The 22,098-nt window shown below is 30.6% G+C and overlaps 1 protein-coding gene across 2 annotated transcripts in view; it reads left to right on the top strand.

The window, feature by feature from the left end:
* CSMD3 (CUB and Sushi multiple domains 3) overlaps positions 1-22,098 on the top strand; it is a 1,211,357-nt gene that overhangs the window by 1,129,669 nt on the left and 59,590 nt on the right. For both annotated transcript variants that reach the window (XM_003823338.5, XM_034966508.3), the window contains 6 exons: positions 2,721-2,894; positions 8,688-8,861; positions 11,977-12,150; positions 12,937-13,122; positions 15,095-15,268; positions 17,372-17,554. In XM_003823338.5, coding sequence (XP_003823386.3) covers positions 2,721-2,894; positions 8,688-8,861; positions 11,977-12,150; positions 12,937-13,122; positions 15,095-15,268; positions 17,372-17,554 — 1,065 coding nt within the window. The remainder of the gene's footprint in view (positions 1-2,720; positions 2,895-8,687; positions 8,862-11,976; positions 12,151-12,936; positions 13,123-15,094; positions 15,269-17,371; positions 17,555-22,098) is intronic.

Below are 22,098 nucleotides of genomic sequence, written 5' to 3'. Positions count from 1 at the left end.
GTTTGGTTATCGAATTGTTTGAATCAGTTCCTTTTATAAACACACTAGATCAATAATTAGATGACATTACTAATATGGTCATTTATTCTCATTACGTTTTTAAATTTTCTAACTATGTTTCTATGTATTAGTAAATGCTTTTCTAGCAAATAGAAAAACATGGGCTTTGGATTAAGAAATCTAGTGTTTGAATTGTTGATCTATTACCTACTTTAACAATGAAGTAATGATTACTTACTACTTGAGAGACACTGCTTTTAGTCCTTTACATGTTTTATACTCATTTGGTTAAAAAAAAAAAAAAAACCTTTGCCCCAGATGTAATCATTCTATTAAAGTCACAGAGCCTATAAATGATAGAGAAATGATATTTGACCAAGTAGCCTGACTAAAACCCTTGACTTTTTATCATGTTATATCATGTTTATTCTCTCTGATTCCAAATTCTAAAACTAGAAAATCTTAAAACTAGAAAATTATAACACCTGTCATGTAGAGTTACTGCAAACATTTAATGGTATGACACAATTGAAATACCAGATATAACCACATCCTCAATAAATATTATTGAACCAAATTGAGCAGTTAAGGCATTTTATTTCCATACATTTTTATAATATAAATGGCCAGTATCTAATATACATAAGCTAACAGAACATAGGATATTCAGGTGAAATATCTTGAACTCCCTTTCTTACATTTATTTATTGTCTGTTTTGTTTCAGGAAATATGCTAGGCGAAAATTCAGTCTTTTAATTAGCGTCCAACACAACTCTATGGTATATATTGCATAGAGACCCATGATTTATAGACAAACTAATAAAGAGATCAAAGGTCTACATAGGGTTATTATGATTAAGAAGTTTAACATAGCAGACAACTATCTTATGTGTAATAAGTACACAAGTATCTGATATTATTTTATTTATGAATATTCACTGATTTGAAATTTATTTTTTGAATCTCTATATCAGTATAGAATTTTTCGGTTGCCCTGTGTTCCAAGATAATCACATTAATGAATTAAAGTATTAAAAATATATTTCTAAATTATATTTAATATTGTAAAAATTTGCCATCATCTGTATTTTTTTTGTTGTTTTTGTTTGTTTGTTTGTTTGTTTTTTGAGAAAGAGTCTTGCTCTGTCTGCCAGGCTGAAGTGCAGTGGCACGATCTCAGCTCACTGCAACCTCTGCCTCCCAGGTTCAAGCAATTCTGTCAGTCTCTGCAGTAGCTGCGATTGCAGATGCCTGCCACCACGCCTGGCTAATTTTTTTTCTGTATTTTAGGTAGAGATGGGGTTTCACCATTTTGGCCAGGCTGGTCTGGAACTCCTGACCTTAAGTGATCTACCCTCCTCAACCTCCCAAAGTGGTGAGATTATAGGCATGAGCCACTGCGCACAGCCTGTATTTCTAAATTTTTGTACTAGTCCTCCAAGTTTTTTTCCCAGGATTTTTCTCTGACTGCAGACTCCTTGTTTTTTCCAAATTATTGTTTAAAAAGAATAATTTGTTTTTAAAGGGCACATGGATAGGAATATTTCAAAGAGCTAGATAATTATTATCTACAACAGAAACACTCATTTAATCAGGTTTTCATCAAATGTTTGTCTGATTCTATTGTGTTAGATTCTTTATTATGTAGAATTGTTTAAAGGATGAATAAGTTTGGGTTACTGCCTGCAGGTAAGAATGAGGGAATGGCAAGGGATTTAGGAATTGCAATTAATTGAGAAAAAGAAAAAATAGTATTTTTTTCTGGTCCTCCATTTAATCATCTTTTAAATGAAAATAATATAAATATTAGAATTAATAATAATATTAGTATATCAATAATATTAATAGCGACCTCAAATGATTTTTTTGGGGGGATGAGCTCAAAATCATCAGTACATTTTAAATTTGATATGCAGCTCTTGCAAGTTTGAAAGTTTTCTATTTCTCTACCTGACAGCTATCTAAAACTTAAGACTGAAAACCTAGAGAGTTGTTTTGAGCATTACATAAATGAAAACACTATAGCACCTAGTACATAATACAAGCCCAATGAACATGATCTGTTATTGTTTTTATGCTAGAATGACAGTTCATTTGTGGTCTTCAAATATGAAGAAGTCATAAGAGATGCTATATGACCCAGCAAGCCAGTTAAATTTATTTTCTTCAATTTTTTAAAACTTAGAAAAAACAGATGAATTATATCTAATGGATCTCATGAAAATCAAATATTTTACATGTAAAACTCAAACGATAGAGTTCTTGACAAAAATTATATTGTAATTATTATTTTAATGTTGGTTTAGATATGAAGAAACTTTGGCTCAGGTAAGTCAAAGGGCTTGCCCAAAGTTACTTGATAAAGCAGAGAAAGATTTTGGATTAATGAATTATCGTCTCTTTAAACTTGTGATGTTTTTCATCCACTAGAGCCAGGTCGACTAAGCGAAAAATGCAAAAAAAAAAAAAAAAATGAAAAAAAAGAACTTTATGTCTCTGTTACTTAGAAGGTTCTATGGGGACTTAAAGAGGATACATTTTACGTTATGTCATCTCTTTTCTCCATACTTTCACACTCATTCAAACATGTTTTACAAATGCCAGTTTCCTTTGTAAATACATCAAATCATAGGAAGCTCAAAATGTTCAATGCACAGTTTTGTTACAAGTTCAGCTTGACTATATCTTTAAGGATTTTTATTTATTTATCATTTTAAAGTTATTTCCTGTGGAGAACTACCTACACCTCCAAATGGAAATAAGATTGGAACTCAAACTTCATATGGCTCAACAGCTATCTTTACCTGCGACTTGGGATTCATACTTGTGGGCTCTGCTGTAAGGGAATGCCTTTCCTCAGGTCTTTGGAGTGAATCTGAAACCAGATGCCTAGGTACAGATTTTTAATTTGTTTTGTCAAACTTCCCCCTGCCCCTCACCCTTGAAAAGAGGCATCTCTTTTTCCCTAATATGAGATACTAATTTATATTCATTCAGTAAGGATGTTAAAAACCAGAAAATACTTATCTTTAAAAATGGCTCATGATAGAAAAGCTACTAAACGGAATAATCAAATAGCGTTCCTAGTGAAATCTAAGGAGAGACACATTTTCTTCCAGGCATGGTGAAAATATAATGGTGAAAACTGAAAATATAATGGTGAAAACTAATTGCTGAAAACTGTATGCCTGCTTACTCAGCTGGATTAATCGCTGTAGCTATTAAGTCATTCTAAACCATAGTCAATTCTCTTTTCACCTATTTGCTTAAGGTAATGACTGAAGAAGATAAACAATGTAATGTGTGTATTTAAGCACCTTTCTCCCGTTTTATTTCATAAAATTTCAACATGCATAAAACTAATTTCTATTAAAATTAAAAAAAATTTTTTTTGAACCTGATTTTAGGCAATTAGGATGTTTTCCCCTTAGAGTATTTATTATAAAAAATCTTCAGTTAAAGAAACTGAACTAGTTCGTTCTTCTTACCCTGCCTCTTTTATTATGAAAATATTATATTTTATGCTTTATCTCCTTTTTCAAAGATTTCAATAATTTATTTAATATTAAGAAAATAGTATGATTTATGCTATTTATGCTTTGTTTTCTCTAAAATGATTTCAAGATCTGACAGCAAGTATTGAATTAGGTAATAATGAAAATTTTTCTAATGATTATTCACTTATCTGTTGGAAGTAAGGCAAGATCTTTTTGTTTACGAATTTAAAAATTGCTGATTATCATGAATAGAGTACTGCAAAATTTGTACAGTGTTTTTGTCTTTAAAATATTACTGTTTAAGAATATGACACATCGCAGAAAAGTTTATACTTATATATTGTGTGGCTAATAAGCTTGAAAATATTCATAGAAATACAATCATTATTTGAAATTTCAAATGGTATCGTTAGAAGTTTTGGTTAAAATGTCTTTTTTCTCCTTCTCAGGCACATTTGTTAATAGTTATGCTTGGAAGCCCAGCAACAATTTCTTTATAAGAGCACACATATTTGAATATACACAGGGAACTCCTGAGTCTCTGGGGTCATTAATGGACCAGGCTCTGGCTAGGGATGGAGTTCCTCTCAGACTAGTGTCTTTCCTCTTCCTCTTTAAGTCTCACCTAGACAGAGCAGAGTGGTGAGGGTAGGAGTCATGATGTCTCCCACTGGATAAGGTTGGGCAGATGGATGAGGCCACTTCAATGATTATTGAAGAAAACAGAAAATAGTTAATGAGTTAAATGATTATGTATTAATATGTGATTATATAATCAAATAAAAACTCAAAAAAATAAAAAATCTTAATAGTTTGTAAACTGATTTTGGTTGTACTAATTTCAATTACAGATTACTTAGTTTACTTATGCATTTTTAAGTAAACTTAGTTTACATATAAATTTTTAAATTTATATATAGTTATATAAAAATATATATTTATACATACTCAAGTATTTAAATTATATATTACATGTATCTTTAAATATGTATACATTTATAAATAAATATATATTTAAAATACTATATTTAAATGATATATAATTTAAATACAATATTTAAAATATTTAAATATATATTAAAATATTATATTTAAAATGAACTATATTTAAAATATAGTTAAAATAAAACTAAATTTTAAAAGCATTTTAAATACACATATAAATTTGAAAATACTATATTTTATGGCCATGTGCTCTCATGAATTGCTATTGTGTATTATATATTATTTAATATTGTATATAGTATGCAGTTTTATTCACCTACTTAGAATCTTGATTCTGTTCTCTGGAAAGACAGGGCATAACAGGAATATTTATAAGAAAATATTGCCTCTTAGTCTAAGGAGACAAGATCATCCATTGTAGAGAATACAGTGTTTATATACAATGAAATGCAAAAGGATGTTGGTAGGAGGAAAGTACAGTTACCAAACAAGCAAATCCCAGAATATTACACTGTGAATTGACCTTAAGGTTTCATTCTTCTCAACTAGTTTGTGTAACCTCAGACACTTTTAGCTTAGAACAGCCATGAGAATGTGCTTATAATTGTTTCTCTAAGTATGGTGCATTTATTCCTGCCTTCCTAGTATTTTATTATGAATTTTTCAATTAAAGGAATTGACAGTGAACACCCATATGCCTACCACCTAATTCTACAATTAGCATTTTTTTCATATTTGCTTATCACATATCTATCCATATTTCCAGGCCTCCATCAATCCATTAATTTATTTTTTTGATGCATTTTGAAATAAGTTGTAAACATCAGTATACTTTGTTGCCAAATATTAAGCATGCATACCATTAGCTAGAGTTCAGTATTTGTTCAAAGTTTTTTTTTAAACTCTGGCAAAATTTATATGTAGTGAAGTACATAGATCATAAATTCAGTTAGATCAGTTTTGACAAATGTATACATCAGTGTAACTAAACCACTATAAAGACATAGAATATTGCCATTACCTCAGAAAGTTTCCTTATGCCCCTTCACGGTCACTGTGCAACTCTCCTCCTCCATAACCTGAGGCAGTAACTATTTCGATATTTTCACCATATATTCATTTCTCCTGTTCTAGAAATTCATTAAATGGAATTGAAAATTGTGCATTCTTTTGTATAAGGCTTCTTTTATTCTCTTTTATCTATGCTGTTGTGCATATCTGTAATTTGTTCCTTTTATTGCTCAATAGGATTCTATTGTACAAATATGCCACACTTCAGCCATTCTCTTTTTGATGGATACATGGGCTATGTCCAGTTTTAGGCTATTATGAATAAAGCTGCTATGCATGCTCATGTAAAAGTCTTTTTGTGGACATACGCATTCATTTCTCTTGAATACTCACAACAGAATACATGTGGGAGAGTTCTAGTTGTCTCCCATTCTCTCCAGCATGTGGTATAGCCAACTTTCTTTTTCTCTCCATTCTGTTGGATGCATAAAGGTATCCTATGATATTTTAATATTTTTTGTCTTAATGAATACTAATGTTAAGCACAGTTTTTCATAGGCTTATTGGCTATTTGTAAATTTTCCTTTGTGAAGTGGTAAAGTATATTGACTTGGCTTTTTGTTATGAATTGTAGGAGTTCTTTACATATTCTTGTTACAAGGCCTTCGTCATTATGTGTTTTATAAGTATTTTCTCTTATTCTATGACTTGCCTACTCATTTTTAAATAACATCTTTTGACAACGAGGAATTTTCAAGTTTGGTAAAGTCTATCATTTTTGTTTGTTTTACTTTCTACTAGAAGCTTTATAGTTTTAGCTTTAACTTTTATATCTCCAATGTTATTTTTAATTCCTATGTGTTACATAGTAGCATTGAGGAGCTTTTTTACTTGCACTTTGTATCTTGCACTATTTATTGAAAAAACTTCATAATAATTATTGAAATCATGTATGTAAATCCTCTAAATTTGTTCATAATTTTCAAAATCACTTTGGATACCATTAACACTTTGCAGTTTCATATAAATCTTATATTAGTTTATGAAACTCTACAAAGAGATTCTGGTGGGATTGAATCCTTTCATCAGTTTGGGGAAAATTGGCTTCTAAAAACATTGAGTCTTGTGATCCATGAACAGAGTACATTTGTTTGGGTCTTTACTTTTTTTTTTTTTTTGTGCAATGGCAACATTTTGTATTTTTAGCATAGAATGTGCTATTGCTAAATTTATTCCCCAGAATGTTTTACTATTGTAAATAAAAAGTAAAATTGTTCTTTTTTTATTTTTTAGATAGGGTCTTGCTATGTTGCCCAGGCTGGTCTTGAAATTGTGACCTCAAAAGATCCTCCTGCTTTAGCTTCCCAAAGTGCTGGAATTATAGGCATAAGCCAGTGTGCCCAACTAAAGTTGTTTATCTAAATTACATTCTCCAATTGTTTGCTGTCAGTATATAAAATACAATTATTCAAAATATTTACCTAATATTCTACAACCTTTCTAAATTCACTTACTAGTTTAAGATGTTTTAAAAATATAATTTTCTACGTAAATATTACCTGAGTATAGAACAGTTTCACTATTTTGTTTCCCAACATTGTGCTGTTTTTCTTCTTTGTATTAATGTATTGCACTGGAGGTTTTTTTAACAATGTCTTTGTTGGGTTGAGAATGTTCCCTATATTCCTAATTTGTTGTCAGTTTTTAATCATGAATAGGCACTGCGTTTTGCTACATACTTTTTCTGCATAGATTGAAATAATTACATAGAATTTTTTCTCTTTTATTATGTCAAAATTACAGTGGTTAATTTTTCATATTTAGCCAAATTTCATTTCTGGATAAATCCCAGATAATCATGATGTATTATCATTTGTACGTCACTAGACTGATTTTCTAAAATTTTATTAAGGAGGTTTGTATCTCTGTTTATGAAGTACTTTGGTCCTTTATAATCATTTAAGGACTTTGGTACTTTTTAATTTTTTTTTTTTGAGGCTTTACTATTGGGGTTAATGATTACTTCATAAAATAATTTCAAAGGTGATTTTTTCTTTTCTATTTTCTAAAAGAGTTTGCATAAGAATTATTTTCCACATTAAAAGCTTGAATTTCCCAGCCAAAAAAAAAAAATCCGTGGGAAGGTTTTTGTTTAAGAATTCACATATTTTAATAGATAAAAACTATTAATATTTTTACGTTTTTACCTTGTGTTAGTTTTGGGGCGAGTTATAATTTTCACAGAATTTTTTTTCTTTTCTTCTGAAGTGTTAAAATGTATTGGCATAAAGCTGTTTTTAGCATTCCCTTATTCTTCTAATTTCTTAAGGCTTTATAGTGATACCATTTCATTCCGGTTACTGACAATTTTATTCTCTCCTTTTTGGTGTTAATAGGGTTAGCTAAGAGTTTAATAATTTTGTTGCTATTTTTAGAGAAAGAATTTTTAACTTAATGTTCTCTATTGTTCGTAATCTTAAATATTTCCTTCTGTCTACTTACTTTGGCTTTATTTTTACATCATTTTGCTCCTTGCTTCTTCTTAACATGGAGTTTTAGGTCATTGCTTTTATATCTCTATTCCTTCTACTAAAAGCACTGAGACTTATTAATTTCTTTAATAAGTAATGCTTTATCTGTACCTCTAAATTTTGATATATTTTCTTTCTTTTATTTATTTATTTATTTTTGAGACAGAGTCTTGCTCTGTTGCCCAGGCTGGAGTGTGGTGGCGCGATCTGCACTCACTGCAAGCTCCACCTTCAGGTTCACGCCATTAACCTGCCTCAGCCTCCCGAGAAGCTGGGACTACAGGCGCCCGCCACCATGCCTGGCTAATTTTTTGTATTTTTAGTAGAGACGGGGTTTCATCGTGTTAGCCAGGATGGTCTCAATCTCCTGACCTCGTGATCTGCCACCTCGGCCTCCCAAAGTGCTGGGATTACAGGCGTGAACCACCGTGCCCAGCCTATATTTTCATTTTTACACATTGAGATATTTTATAATTTCTTCAAGACCCAAGTGTCACTAGACACGTGTCTTCTTTTAATTTCCATATATTTGTTGTTTTGCTAAATATTTCATAGTTACCTTTATGTCATATATTTATAATTGAATTATTTGTTGCTTGCTTTTAAGTCAACTTTAAAAGTTTGCTAATGTTCCACATGTATATAAATATACAAATAAAACAAATCACAGTATTAAAAATATTACTTTATAACGCATTTCAGCGGGTCATTGTGGAATTCCAGAACTGATTGTGAATGGTCAAGTCATTGGAGAAAATTATGGATATAGAGACACAGTTGTATATCAGTGTAATCCTGGTTTTCGATTGATTGGTTCTTCAGTGAGGATATGTCAACAGGATCACAATTGGTCTGGTCAGCTCCCATCCTGTGTGCGTAAGTAAGCATGGCAAAAGCAATTAGAGACCTCTGATCTTTGGAATAATTCTAGTTTTTGTTAGGCAAGATGAATATATATATTCTGTTGTTATATATATCAATATAAAGTAAATTTCCACAATCCAATTTGATACTGCTATGCAAAAGTCTTTAAAGTGGAATATGTTCAAGAGAATTTCAGTTATATTTTATCATGAAGATAATAAATTAAATTTAGCTCTTCTCATATTTAATATAAATATATAATATTGATAAATTAATATTCTTATATGGAAGACACATTATCAACACATTTGTAATTATAAGGGTTTACATTTCTAGAGACCACTGTGTAGCTGTATCAAGGTTTGTTACTATGTGATATTACAGAGCTTTTTATAGTGGAAAATATTTTGGATAAATATTATCTAACAATTATGATGCTATTGTCATGACATCAAGATTATATACTGATGAAGCACAGTGGGGAAAATATTATCATTAGGCATGACATGAAGAACCTTTGCTCTCATTTCAGGTCCTCTGATGATTATGTGAGCTAATGCAGTGTTTAATCTCTCTGGGCCGTAATTCCCTTATATAGAGAGTGTGTGGTTGAAGATGTTTATCATTATGTCATCTTTTAACCTCAAAATGCATTGCATTTTTAAATATATCAAGATTACACATATGTAACGTAGCTATATTTTGTCTGAAAAAAATTAAAAATTATTTATGAGGATGCGAAGGCATATGAATGATATCATGAACTCTGGGGACTAGGGAGAAAGAGTAGGAGAGGAGTGATAGATGAGAGATTACACATTGGGTACAGTGTATACTCCTCAGGTGATGGGTACACCAAAATCTCAGAAATCACCACTAAAGAACTTATCCATGCAACTAAACACCACCCGTTCCTCAAAAACTATTGAAATAATTTTTAAAAAAGCAGATAAAAAAGAAAATAAATAAAAGTTTATTTTAAAGCACTGTTTACACTATTTTAAAATTCATACAAAACATATGAATATATGTAATTTTAGAAATATTTTAAAAAGATCTCACCAGTCCGACATATATCCATGTGATCTTTTAGGTTGATTAGATATGAATTCACAGATGAAGAATAAAGTGTATTTTGAAATATCTTTTCATTATTTCTTAAATATACCTGCTGTGCTTTGTGGTTTTAATGGATCTCTTCCTATATGTATGTTGTGGATTTGGCCATTGTGCACTTATTATGACTGCTATATTATGAAAATAAAAATAGAGCTGAATAATGATAAACTCCAGTACATCTCAGAATCCCCGTAAGTATTTAGTGTTTCAGATCACAATCTATCCTACTTTGGATCTTAAAGTCAACTACATTTTTCTTATATTTTTCACCTAATAATATCCATCTCCAGATAACGGACATTTATATTAAAATTATTAGTAGTAAATAAGTACTGTAAATATGTTGTAATTATAATAGGATCATAGGATAAAGATTTTGGAAGTGTCAGATAAACAATACATGGGACTTTTAGTATGTGTTCACAGGAAATATTTCATTTAATCTGTGACCAATTGCATGTATACTTATAAATTCAGTCATAATACTGTTTTGATCCAATCCACAGAAACGTATAGAAATTCTAGTTTCATGGTAATGATAATAGGATAATAGAACATCTAGTTTCATGGTTATGATAATAGGATAATAGAATATCTAGCTGACAATGAAAATCACTTTCCACCCCTACACCCCCCCCAAGCAAATTGATTGTCTGATGATTTAAAGACAACAATATCCTGCTTGTGTCTGTCCTAGATATGTTCTTTTTCATTTATATTCAAGCATAGCCAATTAATACCACTGTTTTTCTTGTTGAATAATTGAGACTATAAATGAGAATTGGCCCTTAGGGTAAAACTGGTTTCTTTATTGATAATTTTAAACCAGAATAAGATGCAGTTAAATTCCCAAATGGGTAGGTTGACATTAACAATACAGCTGAAAAATAATTGCTCTTGGGTCATTTCCTAAGTACTGAAAGTGACTGTGGTCGTTTCCTGTGCCCAATTAGGAAGCACTATTACTGAAGTTGCTCTGATTAATAGAGTGAGATAATGCAATAATACAGTTCATAGAAATAGCGTTTGGGGAAAGCCAGCACTATGTAAAATTTATAGTGGGACACAGCATTAAAAGAACCTAATTAAGAATATTATTTCCAAGAAAAATTATATTATCAAATATCAGTGATGAAGGAAAGAAACCAGTAAGATTGATTTAGAGAATATTTTGAGACTATCTCAAAATATTAATGAATATCCTAATGCAGCCTTTGTGTATCATTTTCTATTTTCTACATTATGTAGTCACATTAATTTACTTTACAAGCACACATTTGCTTATCAATCTATTATTCATAAAAATTGGTTGTTCAAATAATATTGAAAGCACTATTTCAAAATTAAATGCAAAAAACTGCCTTTAAATATCCTCAATTATTAACTAGACAAGGAAAACTGGTTCAGTTTTGTTCCTTTCTACTTTTTAACTTTGTTTTTAAAGCACAAGATCTCATTCTGTCATCTAGTCTGGAGTGCAGTGGCAAGATCATAGCTCACTATGATATATATGCATAGCTATGATCATGCTCACTACAGCCTTAACTCTTCTCCTCAAGCAATCCTCCCACCCCGGCCTCCCAAAGCACTGAGATTATAGGCATAATCACCACACCTGGCTAGTTTTGTTCTTTTCTGCTATTAGGTATGGACATGAACTTTAATTATTCCCCAGATTTCTTTGCATTTCAATACTCTGCTCTTTGCCTCCCCAATAAAGTAGAGAGAAAGGATGAAATAGGTACCGTGAAACTTTATGTACCACTTGCATAAAATTATCACAATTTTAAATAATTTTCTATTTACTAATATAATCATGCTGTTAACTATTTTGACATTCTACTTTGTTCATTTACATTAGTAAATGTACTTTCCACATATTTCCAGATAAAAAGTAGTCTTCTTTCTACTTTGTTTGAAATGATTAAGTATAATCAATAATGCAATAACTGATAACTAAATTTTTTTTCTGTGTTTCCTTCCCTGTCCTCCTGCCACATCATATTAGCTGTTAGCTGTGGTCACCCTGGTAGTCCAATTTATGGAAGAACAAGTGGAAATGGGTTCAACTTTAATGATGTGGTAACATTCTCATGCAATATTGGGTATCTTATGCAAGGGCCAACAAAGGCACAGTGCCAGGCCAACAGACAGTGGAGCCATCCTCCACCTATGTGCAAAGGTAAATGTCTAAGTATATTCCCATTTGGGGGCATGATAATAATATTCACATAAACATCAGTGACACACTTAAAACAGCTTGAGCAGAATAGTAAAAAGTTTTTATCTAATAAAACAAAAAGCTTTAATACTGATGTCATCTCATTAACAATGCTTTCCTTTTTCTAAATTTGTAACATATTTTTAAAAGTTAAAAGTGGTAGAGTTAATTTCTAACTTTCTTATTTGTATCTGTTTTGTGACTGCATATAAAAAGTAATTGAGATTATTTTTACTTGCAATTTGCTTTGGCATTTATTTTCTTTTTATTTTTCTGAAAACTATATGTGGGCCTGGCTTGCCAGTACACCTGTATTGAGGCTTTATTCATTTTTTTAATCTATAGAAACAGATTAAGGAGAACTCTTCGATGTTTTTCCAGTTTGCAAAGAAGTATATTTCATATTGTATGACAAAATACAACCAAATTATCATTCTCCCGCATGTTGTTTTCTTACAGTTCAGCTATAGCTTAAAAGATATCATTTTTAAAATTCGTACTTAGCACAATACTTACGAAGTTGCTATTTTCCTAATTGTTGCCAATTTTTTTTCTTTCTTCTGTATTTTCTACCACATAGATTTCAGTCCATTTTCTAGATAATCCATGGGATTAATTTTATTATTGGAATCTGGTTGTTTGAATAAATTTACTTTTGAAACTAAGTATGTAAATTTCTAATATAAATCTATATAGGTATATGTATATTATTCCAAACATATGTTTCAAAATTTGTCATTTGTTTAGTGGTCAACTGTTCTGATCCTGGAATTCCAGCCAATTCTAAAAGAGAAAGTAAAATAGAACATGGAAATTTTACTTACGGCACTGTGGTATTCTATGACTGCAATCCTGGATATTTTTTATTTGGATCTTCAGTTTTGATATGTCAACCAAATGGACAATGGGACAAACCTTTACCAGAATGTATCAGTAAGTAGATAATGTGAATTGTTTCTTGAGAACATGTCATGGAAACCATAGGGATGTTTATCATCTTTATAAAATGACCTAAAGATATATATCACAGAGAAGCATATTGATTTTATTGTTTTACTGTTTTGAAATTATACTTTTCTATATTTTGCAAATTCAATGTCCAAATGTAATTTTCTTAAAATTAATGTGATAAATATTTATCTATCATTCTTTGATTTTGCACTTTGGAGCAGATAAAATATGAAAAGTAGTCATATTTCCTACTTTACAATATTATCGTCTGTAAGAGGCAACTATACTTTTATTCTGTACTAATATTTAATACTTCATTTAAGGCAAAATTAGTCTTAAACATCCATCTTGGATTCAGAATACATGAAGATTTACACAAAGGTGTTATTTAAAACTTATTGATCTTAAATATTTGTCATATAGAGACACATATACTTGTTAATGCAGTAATTGTTAATATACATCATCTTTCTAGTCAGTGAATATCTAATAAGTGCATTTTGTTATATGTTGTGATAGGAGTTGTAGAATGTATATAAAATAGATTACAGCCAAGATGCTTAAAGTAACACACATAGTGAGAAAAATAATTTAGCAGATATAAATCAAACTTCTGTGAAGGCATAGAGGAGTGAACATAAATTCTAGCAATTCAGTCAATTGATAGGTCTCAAATTGAACTAGATCTCAAACAGTTGGTGAGTCTTGGACTTGACAGGGAAGAGAAGAACAATTTCATAGACTGAATGAATAGCGTGTGAAGAAATCTTTCATTTTTGGCAAATAATTTTTGGTTTTATTAAATTGCTAAATTATAAAATTATTTTATGATTATGTTTCATTTAGAGGATTTTTTATGTTCATGGGGTGTACTTTTATGAACATTTTGTGACAACATTCATGTACTAATGAAGAAACACTTTTTGCTGTGTCTATAAAATTTCAGATTCTATGCATATAGTTCAGTAATTTGGCCTGCTGATTAAAATTCATTTGACTTATTTGTGTTAACTGGTCTAATTATTTGAATAATTTACTTACTTATTCTTATGTAGCTACCACATTAAAGTTAAAAATCTTTTCATAGGACTTGTAAGCCTGAAGTTCTTCAGGTGTTCTGAGCTCTCATATGTTTTTTGACTTATCATTTCCTATAGCTCTCCCTGGTAGAGTATTATATACTGAAAGGTTTTATTAAGTTTTTGTGTCCTCATGTGCTGTTTGATACTCTAGAGATATGTGACACTCAGTATTTCTCTGAGTACAACTAACAGGGGACACATGTTAAATTCTGAAACTACCTATCACTCATAAAGAATATTCTATAATGTATTGACTTTTGCTTCTGCTATGACTAGCAGTTTTAGTTTATAAGCCACTGAGTATTATCTTTTTACAGCATAATTTATTCATTACTGACTTGAAATGTAATGATTCTAGACTATATATTAAATTGTGAATCACAGATCAATCTTCATTGAATCTCTTGAACCCTCAAGTTCTTTTCATGTAATTTCTGTATTGCTTCACTTTAAATCCACATGGTGTCCTATGTCCTTACTTAGCAAATCCACATTAATCTTCTCCTTAACTTTCACAGATTTTACCAGGAACAGATACAGTTCGAACTCATACACATATATATGTGGACACACACTCATCACTCTCACATGTACAGATTTATCATAATCACTTAATCATTTTTAATGCTTACTTAGCTTACAATGTTGCTGTTAAACTCATCCTCAGAATGAGTAAGTTAACAGAACAGCTGCTATAGCTGCAAACTCCACTTTGTTTTTAAAAAGCCACCTTCAACATAGATGTTTGATTTCTGGAGGCTTTAGATGTTTCAGCAGAACATTTACTTCTGGTATATTCTATAAACATGCTGGTATAGGTTGTTCGATAGGAGATATAAAAAAATTTTATATTCAATAATTATGTATTGTAGTGATTGACTGTGGACACCCTGGCGTTCCTCCTAATGCAGTCCTGTCTGGCGAGAAGTATACTTTTGGGTCTACTGTTCACTATTCCTGCACAGGAAAGCGTTCCCTTTTAGGCCAGTCATCAAGAACCTGCCAATTGAATGGCCATTGGAGTGGATCACAACCTCATTGTTCAGGTACCACTTGGAAAATTGGACAATATGTGTTGGAAATTACATTATTGTTAGTAGTAGTAGTAGTAACGTATACACAAAACAATCTAAAGACTTAAAATATATTTCTCTCTGAAAAATCTCATAAGAAAAGCTGAAACACTGCTTACACATTACTGGAATATGTGTAAGGCTATAGAAATGCAGGGTACTGATGTTGTAGATGATAAATTACAAGTTTGTGTTTTGAACTGTGTTGCTAATTTAAAGAATTTATGGTTTTAGGATGCTACACTGTATGAAGTGCTTTTGTTCGTTAAAATGGTGAAACTATTCAAGCTAAAGTATCTATCCCATTTTAGCAGATACCACATATAATTTTCCCCAGAAGGCAATATTGTATCAGTGATTTTCTGTCAGAGTTCAGTTCTGTTTGACTTTCTAAGCAATTGATTTCTTTAATGGTATAATTTTAAAATAAAGTCCAAAATGTTGTAAATTGAACTAATCTAATTCATTTTATTAAAGATATTTATCTATCCTAATATTAATAAGTGACATATTGCTTAGAGTTATCTTTGCATAAATCAATATTAAAGATATTTTAATTAATAATTTGTTCACAGAGTATTTGGTAAATCTTTTCTGAGATAAACGTTTAAGTTACCACTTTTTTTCAAAAACAGCATTTACGTTTTAGATCTATGATGGCTCCCTAGTTGATACTATTTATTTTTACCCATCAACCAGATATTGTGCTTATTTTTCTGCTTTTTCTTTATATTTATATATTGTCCATTGTCTTTACACTACTTTATCTCTGTGGATACCATTCTGATGACTTACTAGGAGTTGTTTTACATTATTTTCACTTTAGAGTTAAAAGCAGTGAAATGGTAAATTAACCCCAAATCTTTTAACTAGTGATTAATCCCTATGAAGTGACTGCCTGGGACTTTGAATGTAATCTACAGATTTAGAAAAACTATCATTTTTAATGTAACTATAAAATTGATTTTATGAGAATTAAAGTCTTATCTTGGAGTGACTCATAGTAAATTAACTCTCAGATAACTGCTTATACGTGTGAACACACAGACTCACCCCCCGCCCCCACCCCACAATGTACTAGGAAACTGCTACTAAATTGAGTAATAAAATGGTACACAGATATTTAAAAGTGAAATACTAATCTTAAAATTTGGTGTGGTTATTAATTTTACATCACATGAAAATAAGGACATATAATGAAGTATTCCAAATACACAGGGCATATAAAAAGGACAAATGGAAAGAACATTTTCAATGCTTATATTTTCAACCCTTCTCTCTCTCTCTCTCTCTCTCTAGCTCGCTCACTCTCTCTCTCAATGTATATTAACACTATGGCAATTTTGATTAGGATTATTTAAGAAATGATAAAACGACTAGGTAAAGACTGAGTAAATCTTTAACACTAAAATCAAAAGATGAACGCCTAGTTATGAGCAATATTCTTATCAGAAACTTAAGTCAGAGTTTCTAAATTTTGGTCTTTTACATTTTATTTTTATGTTTTCATATACGAGGAATATGCAGTTCATTCATCTTTGATCATTGGTCATTGGTAGAGAAAATAAGAGAGAGAAACCTAGGCCATCAGAACTGTATTATAATATTTACATGTCCTAGCACACCACAGTTCTACTTTAACAAAAACAATAAAAATATTATCAGTAATCAGGAAATTCAGAAAAGGAAACATGCAAATTGCAGAATTCAGTTTTTTTTTAATTTTGGTTTTATGAGTCTGTTGTCATTTGAGTTCATAGTACTGTCGGTTACACATTTTCCATTAGCTTGGTTATTAACTAGGTTTGGAAAAACTTATGAAATATCCTTAACCTATTTAACGTCTCCAAATTCACTGATAAAAAAAATAACACTGTACTCTGCAACTATTTTCTTTTTCATTTACACTTTTTTTTAATGACTGGAGTCAGATAAGAAATATGAATTACAATTTTACTCCATGTATGCTAAAACACAGCATGCACAAAAACAAATGCCTACCAGGCCCTTGGACTAACTGGTAAACTTAATAAATGTTTATGGGAATTGGTTAACTTGAACTGTACTGCATTGCAGGTGATGCTACTGGGACATGTGGTGATCCAGGTACTCCCGGCCATGGCTCTAGACAGGAAAGCAATTTCAGAACTAAAAGTACTGTACGTTATGCTTGTGATACTGGTTACATCCTTCATGGCTCAGAAGAAAGAACATGTTTAGCTAATGGCAGTTGGACCGGAAGGCAGCCAGAGTGCAAAGGTAATCTCAAGCAGAAATTAAATATATTGCAACTACTGGATTTTAGTGTGTATCTAAATCCAGATGAGTACTACTAGGAAAATTACTCTTACTAGTTTATTCTGCCTGCAACTATGAAATAAAACAGTCGTATTCCCATTAAACTGTAACCATCTCCTAAGATAACTATAACCGATATTTTTTTTTAAAAACCCTCATTGGTCATATATATGCAAACATTGTTCACAACATAACAAATGTTTAGATTTAAAAAGTAATATATATTTGTTAAAAATATTTATTCTTTCCTCTTTACAGTAGTCCCTCTTTTATCCATGGAGAATACATTCCAAGACTTTTAGTGGGAGCCTGAAACCACAGATACTACCTAACCCTTTATTTCTATGATTTTTCACACATACCTGTAATAAAGTTTTATTTATAAATTATGCACAGTAGGAGATTAAAACTGTAATAGTAAAATAGAACAATTATAGCAATATACTAGAATAAAAGTTATGTGAATATGGTCTCTCACTCAAAATATCTTGTTGACTGTACTCACCCTTCTTCTTGTGATCTTTTGATCTGATAACCAAGGCAGATATTAGGTGACTGATGAGTGGATATCATATACAGGGTAGGTACCCTGGACAAGGGATGATTCACTTTCCATGTGGGACGACATGATATTTCATCATGCTACTCAGAACTTAAAATGTATGGATTGGCTATTTCTGGAATTTTCCATATATTATTTTTAGACCATGATTGACCATAGCTAAGTGAAACTGTGGAAAGAATAGTAGATAAGGGGAGACTAGTGTACCTATATTGTAGAGACAAGAGAAAATGATAGGTTGTTCTTACCCTAACATAACCTCAATGTCTGTCTTAGCTTCTAGTTTGTAGAAATGGAAAAATATAGAAACATACAGAAGTATTATTAAGATTTTTAATTGTAGAGTACAATTGTTAGTTACTAGAATTCACAACATCTAGGGTGCTTGAGTAAAATTTTAATTGTTCTGACTCAGAGTTAACATAATTAAATCTTTACAAGAGAGCCAGTTGTGGCTGAAGCCTGTAATCCCCACAATTTGGGACACTGAGGCAGGAGGATCACTTGAGGCCAGGAGTTTGAACCAGCCTGAGTAGGACCCAGCCTGAGACCACATCTCTACAAAAATTTTAAAAATTAGCCAGGTGTGGTGGCATATGCCTGTAGTCCTAGCGACTCTGAATGCTAAGGCAGGAGGATCACTGAGTCCAGGAGGCAGAGGCTGCAGTGAACCATGATTATGCCACTGCACTCTAGCCTAGGTGACAGAGCGAGACTCTGTTTAAAAAAAAAGAAAGAAAGATAAAAAGGAAAAAGAAAAATATTTTACAAAATTGACTAGTAAATAAAATGTTGCTAGAAAATTATTGTATTGACCTTAATTGTTCTTTTGTGATTATTTTATTGGAAAAACTAAACTTGCAAAATATTTTTAAACTTACTTGACGTTGTACCAAACATATTGGTTTTGTAAATAGAAGATAATTCCCAATCAAACTTTCCTGAGGGTTTTTTGATTGACTATGTTATAGAAATATTTGATTATGTTTAATATTTATATTCTAGAAAAGATAGTTATCTTTTTTTAACTGGGTCAGTTTTAATAATCTTATGAAGGAGTTGCAACTTAGTTGATATAGGGAAAAGACTTGGAAAACATAGTGCTGAGTAAAATATAGTAAGAGAGACTAAACTCTTTATTTCTCAAACTTATTTTCCAAAGTCAAGGTCTTTTTAATGATGCTGTGGGCATCATTATACATGCAACATTGTGTGGGTGACATCTAAGTCAGTCCTTTGTTCAGCTGACCTACAAAATATTTTATAGATGAAATGCAGACTTCTGCTGATATTGCTTTGTTAGCATGCATATTATGGATAAAAGGAGAACTATGAGTTGTAGCAAATACAATAGAATTAATATTTTTCTCAGAAATGAAGCTCATACAAATCACTTACACAAACAGATTTTAGTAGATGAATGGATAAAGGATATCAACAGAAAGCAGAAATAAAAGAAAAACTGTAACCTATAGAAGAAATTCAACAGAACTACTAATAAAAAATTATGATTAAATATTAAGGTATCATTTTCACCTATTTTAAACACGGTAATATAAAATTCTTGTGTGTGGGAGCAGCAAAACTAGAACTTTAAAATATTTCAAGATGATTTTTATTGTTATATTTTGAGAGCAATTTGACAAAAATTGCTCTCAAAATGATAATGAATAGAATGATAAATATTCATGGGATATATCTATTGCTTCAGTTTATTACTCCACTTTTGTGGAATGTTTTCCAAGGAAAATAGAAATATTAAAGAGAACACACAATTATGAAAATGTAATTTTTATTTCTGTTTATAACTAGCAATAATTTGGAACAATCTTACACTAGGAAAAGTATTGTTTAAGCAATTTTATGTTTACATGATCTAATAGTGTATAGTCAATAAAATATTACGATATAGGCCATGAAGCAATATGAGAAAATGTACATTACATAAAACTTAGAAATAAGATTTAAAATTATGTGCTATATTAGAACCATGAGAAATGATTTTCATTTAAGTGAAAGTATGAAAGGAAATACACAAAAAAATAATACTAGGACAGTTATGAAATTATTGGTATTTTTACTCTTTATTCCAAATGTTTTCTATTGCTGTCATATTACTTTAAATAATTTATAATAAAACATGAAAGGTATTTTCAGAATGTGAAGGATAAAGCACATGTAAAAATAAAAATATTAAATAATGTGTTTAAGTGACTTCATTTAATCAATAGAGAAATGCAAATTTGAAGAATGTAACATTTTTGACAAACTGAGATTCTTTTAAATGATGGCAAATGGTGTTACATAGGAGGTGTGAACACAAGCAAAATTTTATGCTATCAATGCAAGTGTGTATTGTTATAATATCTTTAGTGGTTCTGTGGCAATATATTTCAAACAAGTTAAATTTTTAATGTTTTAGGTATTTTTTATTGATACATAATTTTACATATTAATGGGGCACATGTGATATTTTGTTACATGCATAAATGTGTAATGATCCAGTCAGAATATTTATGATATCCATCACCACAAGCATTTATTATTTCTATGTGTTGATAATATTTCAGGTCCTCACTTCTAGCTATTTTGAAATGTACAATACACTGTTGTTAATTACAGTCACCCTACTAAAATATGATCCAGAAATTATTTTAGATATTTATCTTAAACATGGAACTGATGTACAGAGTTGTAAATATAAGTTCTAGTATGTTATATCCAAAAATCATAGAAAAATAAAACCAAGCCTAACTAAATGTTTTTCAACAGGGAATTGGTTAGGTAAATTATGAACTGTATGGAAAACCATACAGTTACTAAACTTTATGATAGAAAGATACCTTAATTGTAATTTTATGTAAGAAAAATAGAAATAAAAAAGAGTAAATTAATATTTCACTGTTGTATACTCTACACCTAACACAAAGCCTAGAATATTGAAATAATTATATTCATATTAATACATAATCATATACACATATATGCATATATAAATATCAATTTCTATTTTTCAGTGGTGGAATTTTAAGCAATCTTTACTTTCTTCCTTATACTTCTTTTTGTCATTTTAGAAATGACTACTTATTACTTTGATACAAGGAAACAAATGGTACCATGATTTTTAAAATAAGAGTTCTCTCTAGCAACAAAAGAAAGGCAAACATATAAAATATACTTCCTATAAAGATGCATCACAAAAAAAATTCAATTTACAAACATGTATTATGTTTCAGCTTATTTCCTACCCTGAATATGATTCAATGCTTTTATTGTATGCTATCAGCATCATTCCTAGGAATTTGTACTAGATGAACAATCTGCTATTAACTAGCTTTGTGAGATTGGGCAAGTTACTTAATCTTTCTGTGCCTCACTTTCCCATTAAGAAATGATGGTGATGTTAATACTAACTCAGAACATTTTTGTGAGAAGTAAATAATTTTGGAAAAGTTGTGGCTGTGACATATTAAGTGCTTAATGAATCTAAAAAAATGGTAACTCTCATTTTTATTAGATTATGTCTGTTGACTGCTGGGAAATGACTCTTGTGAGAAGAGATGGTTTGGTTGACTAGTATTAAATGTAAATGCAGGTTTATTCACAGGCAACAATAAATCATTTTTCTCCTAAATGTCAATATTGCAGAGGCAAAGTAGTTGCTGTTTCCTTTCATTGTATCCAGCAAGCTTTAAGCCTTCACTCATGATAGATGACGCACTTACCTTGTTTCATTTTAAGTTAATTTTACTTGTGCTTAGTTCAAATAAAATGTCTGGATAGGAGAAATTTGTGTATTAGGTGTGGAGGAATTAAAGTCAAGAGAACAGAAACAACAGTATGATTTGGCCATATCTTGAAACCACCCTGACTAAAGAAATTCTTGATTTTTATTGTGCGGAAATTTGACTCTGCCTAGGTCTCTATTTCAAAATAAAAATTA

Source organism: Pan paniscus, chromosome 7, assembly GCF_029289425.2.
Source record: "Pan paniscus chromosome 7, NHGRI_mPanPan1-v2.0_pri, whole genome shotgun sequence".
In the NCBI taxonomy this organism is placed as follows: domain Eukaryota; kingdom Metazoa; phylum Chordata; class Mammalia; order Primates; family Hominidae; genus Pan; species Pan paniscus.
The sequence above is the reverse complement of the archived record's forward strand: the minus strand, read 5'-3'. Positions and strand labels throughout refer to the sequence as shown.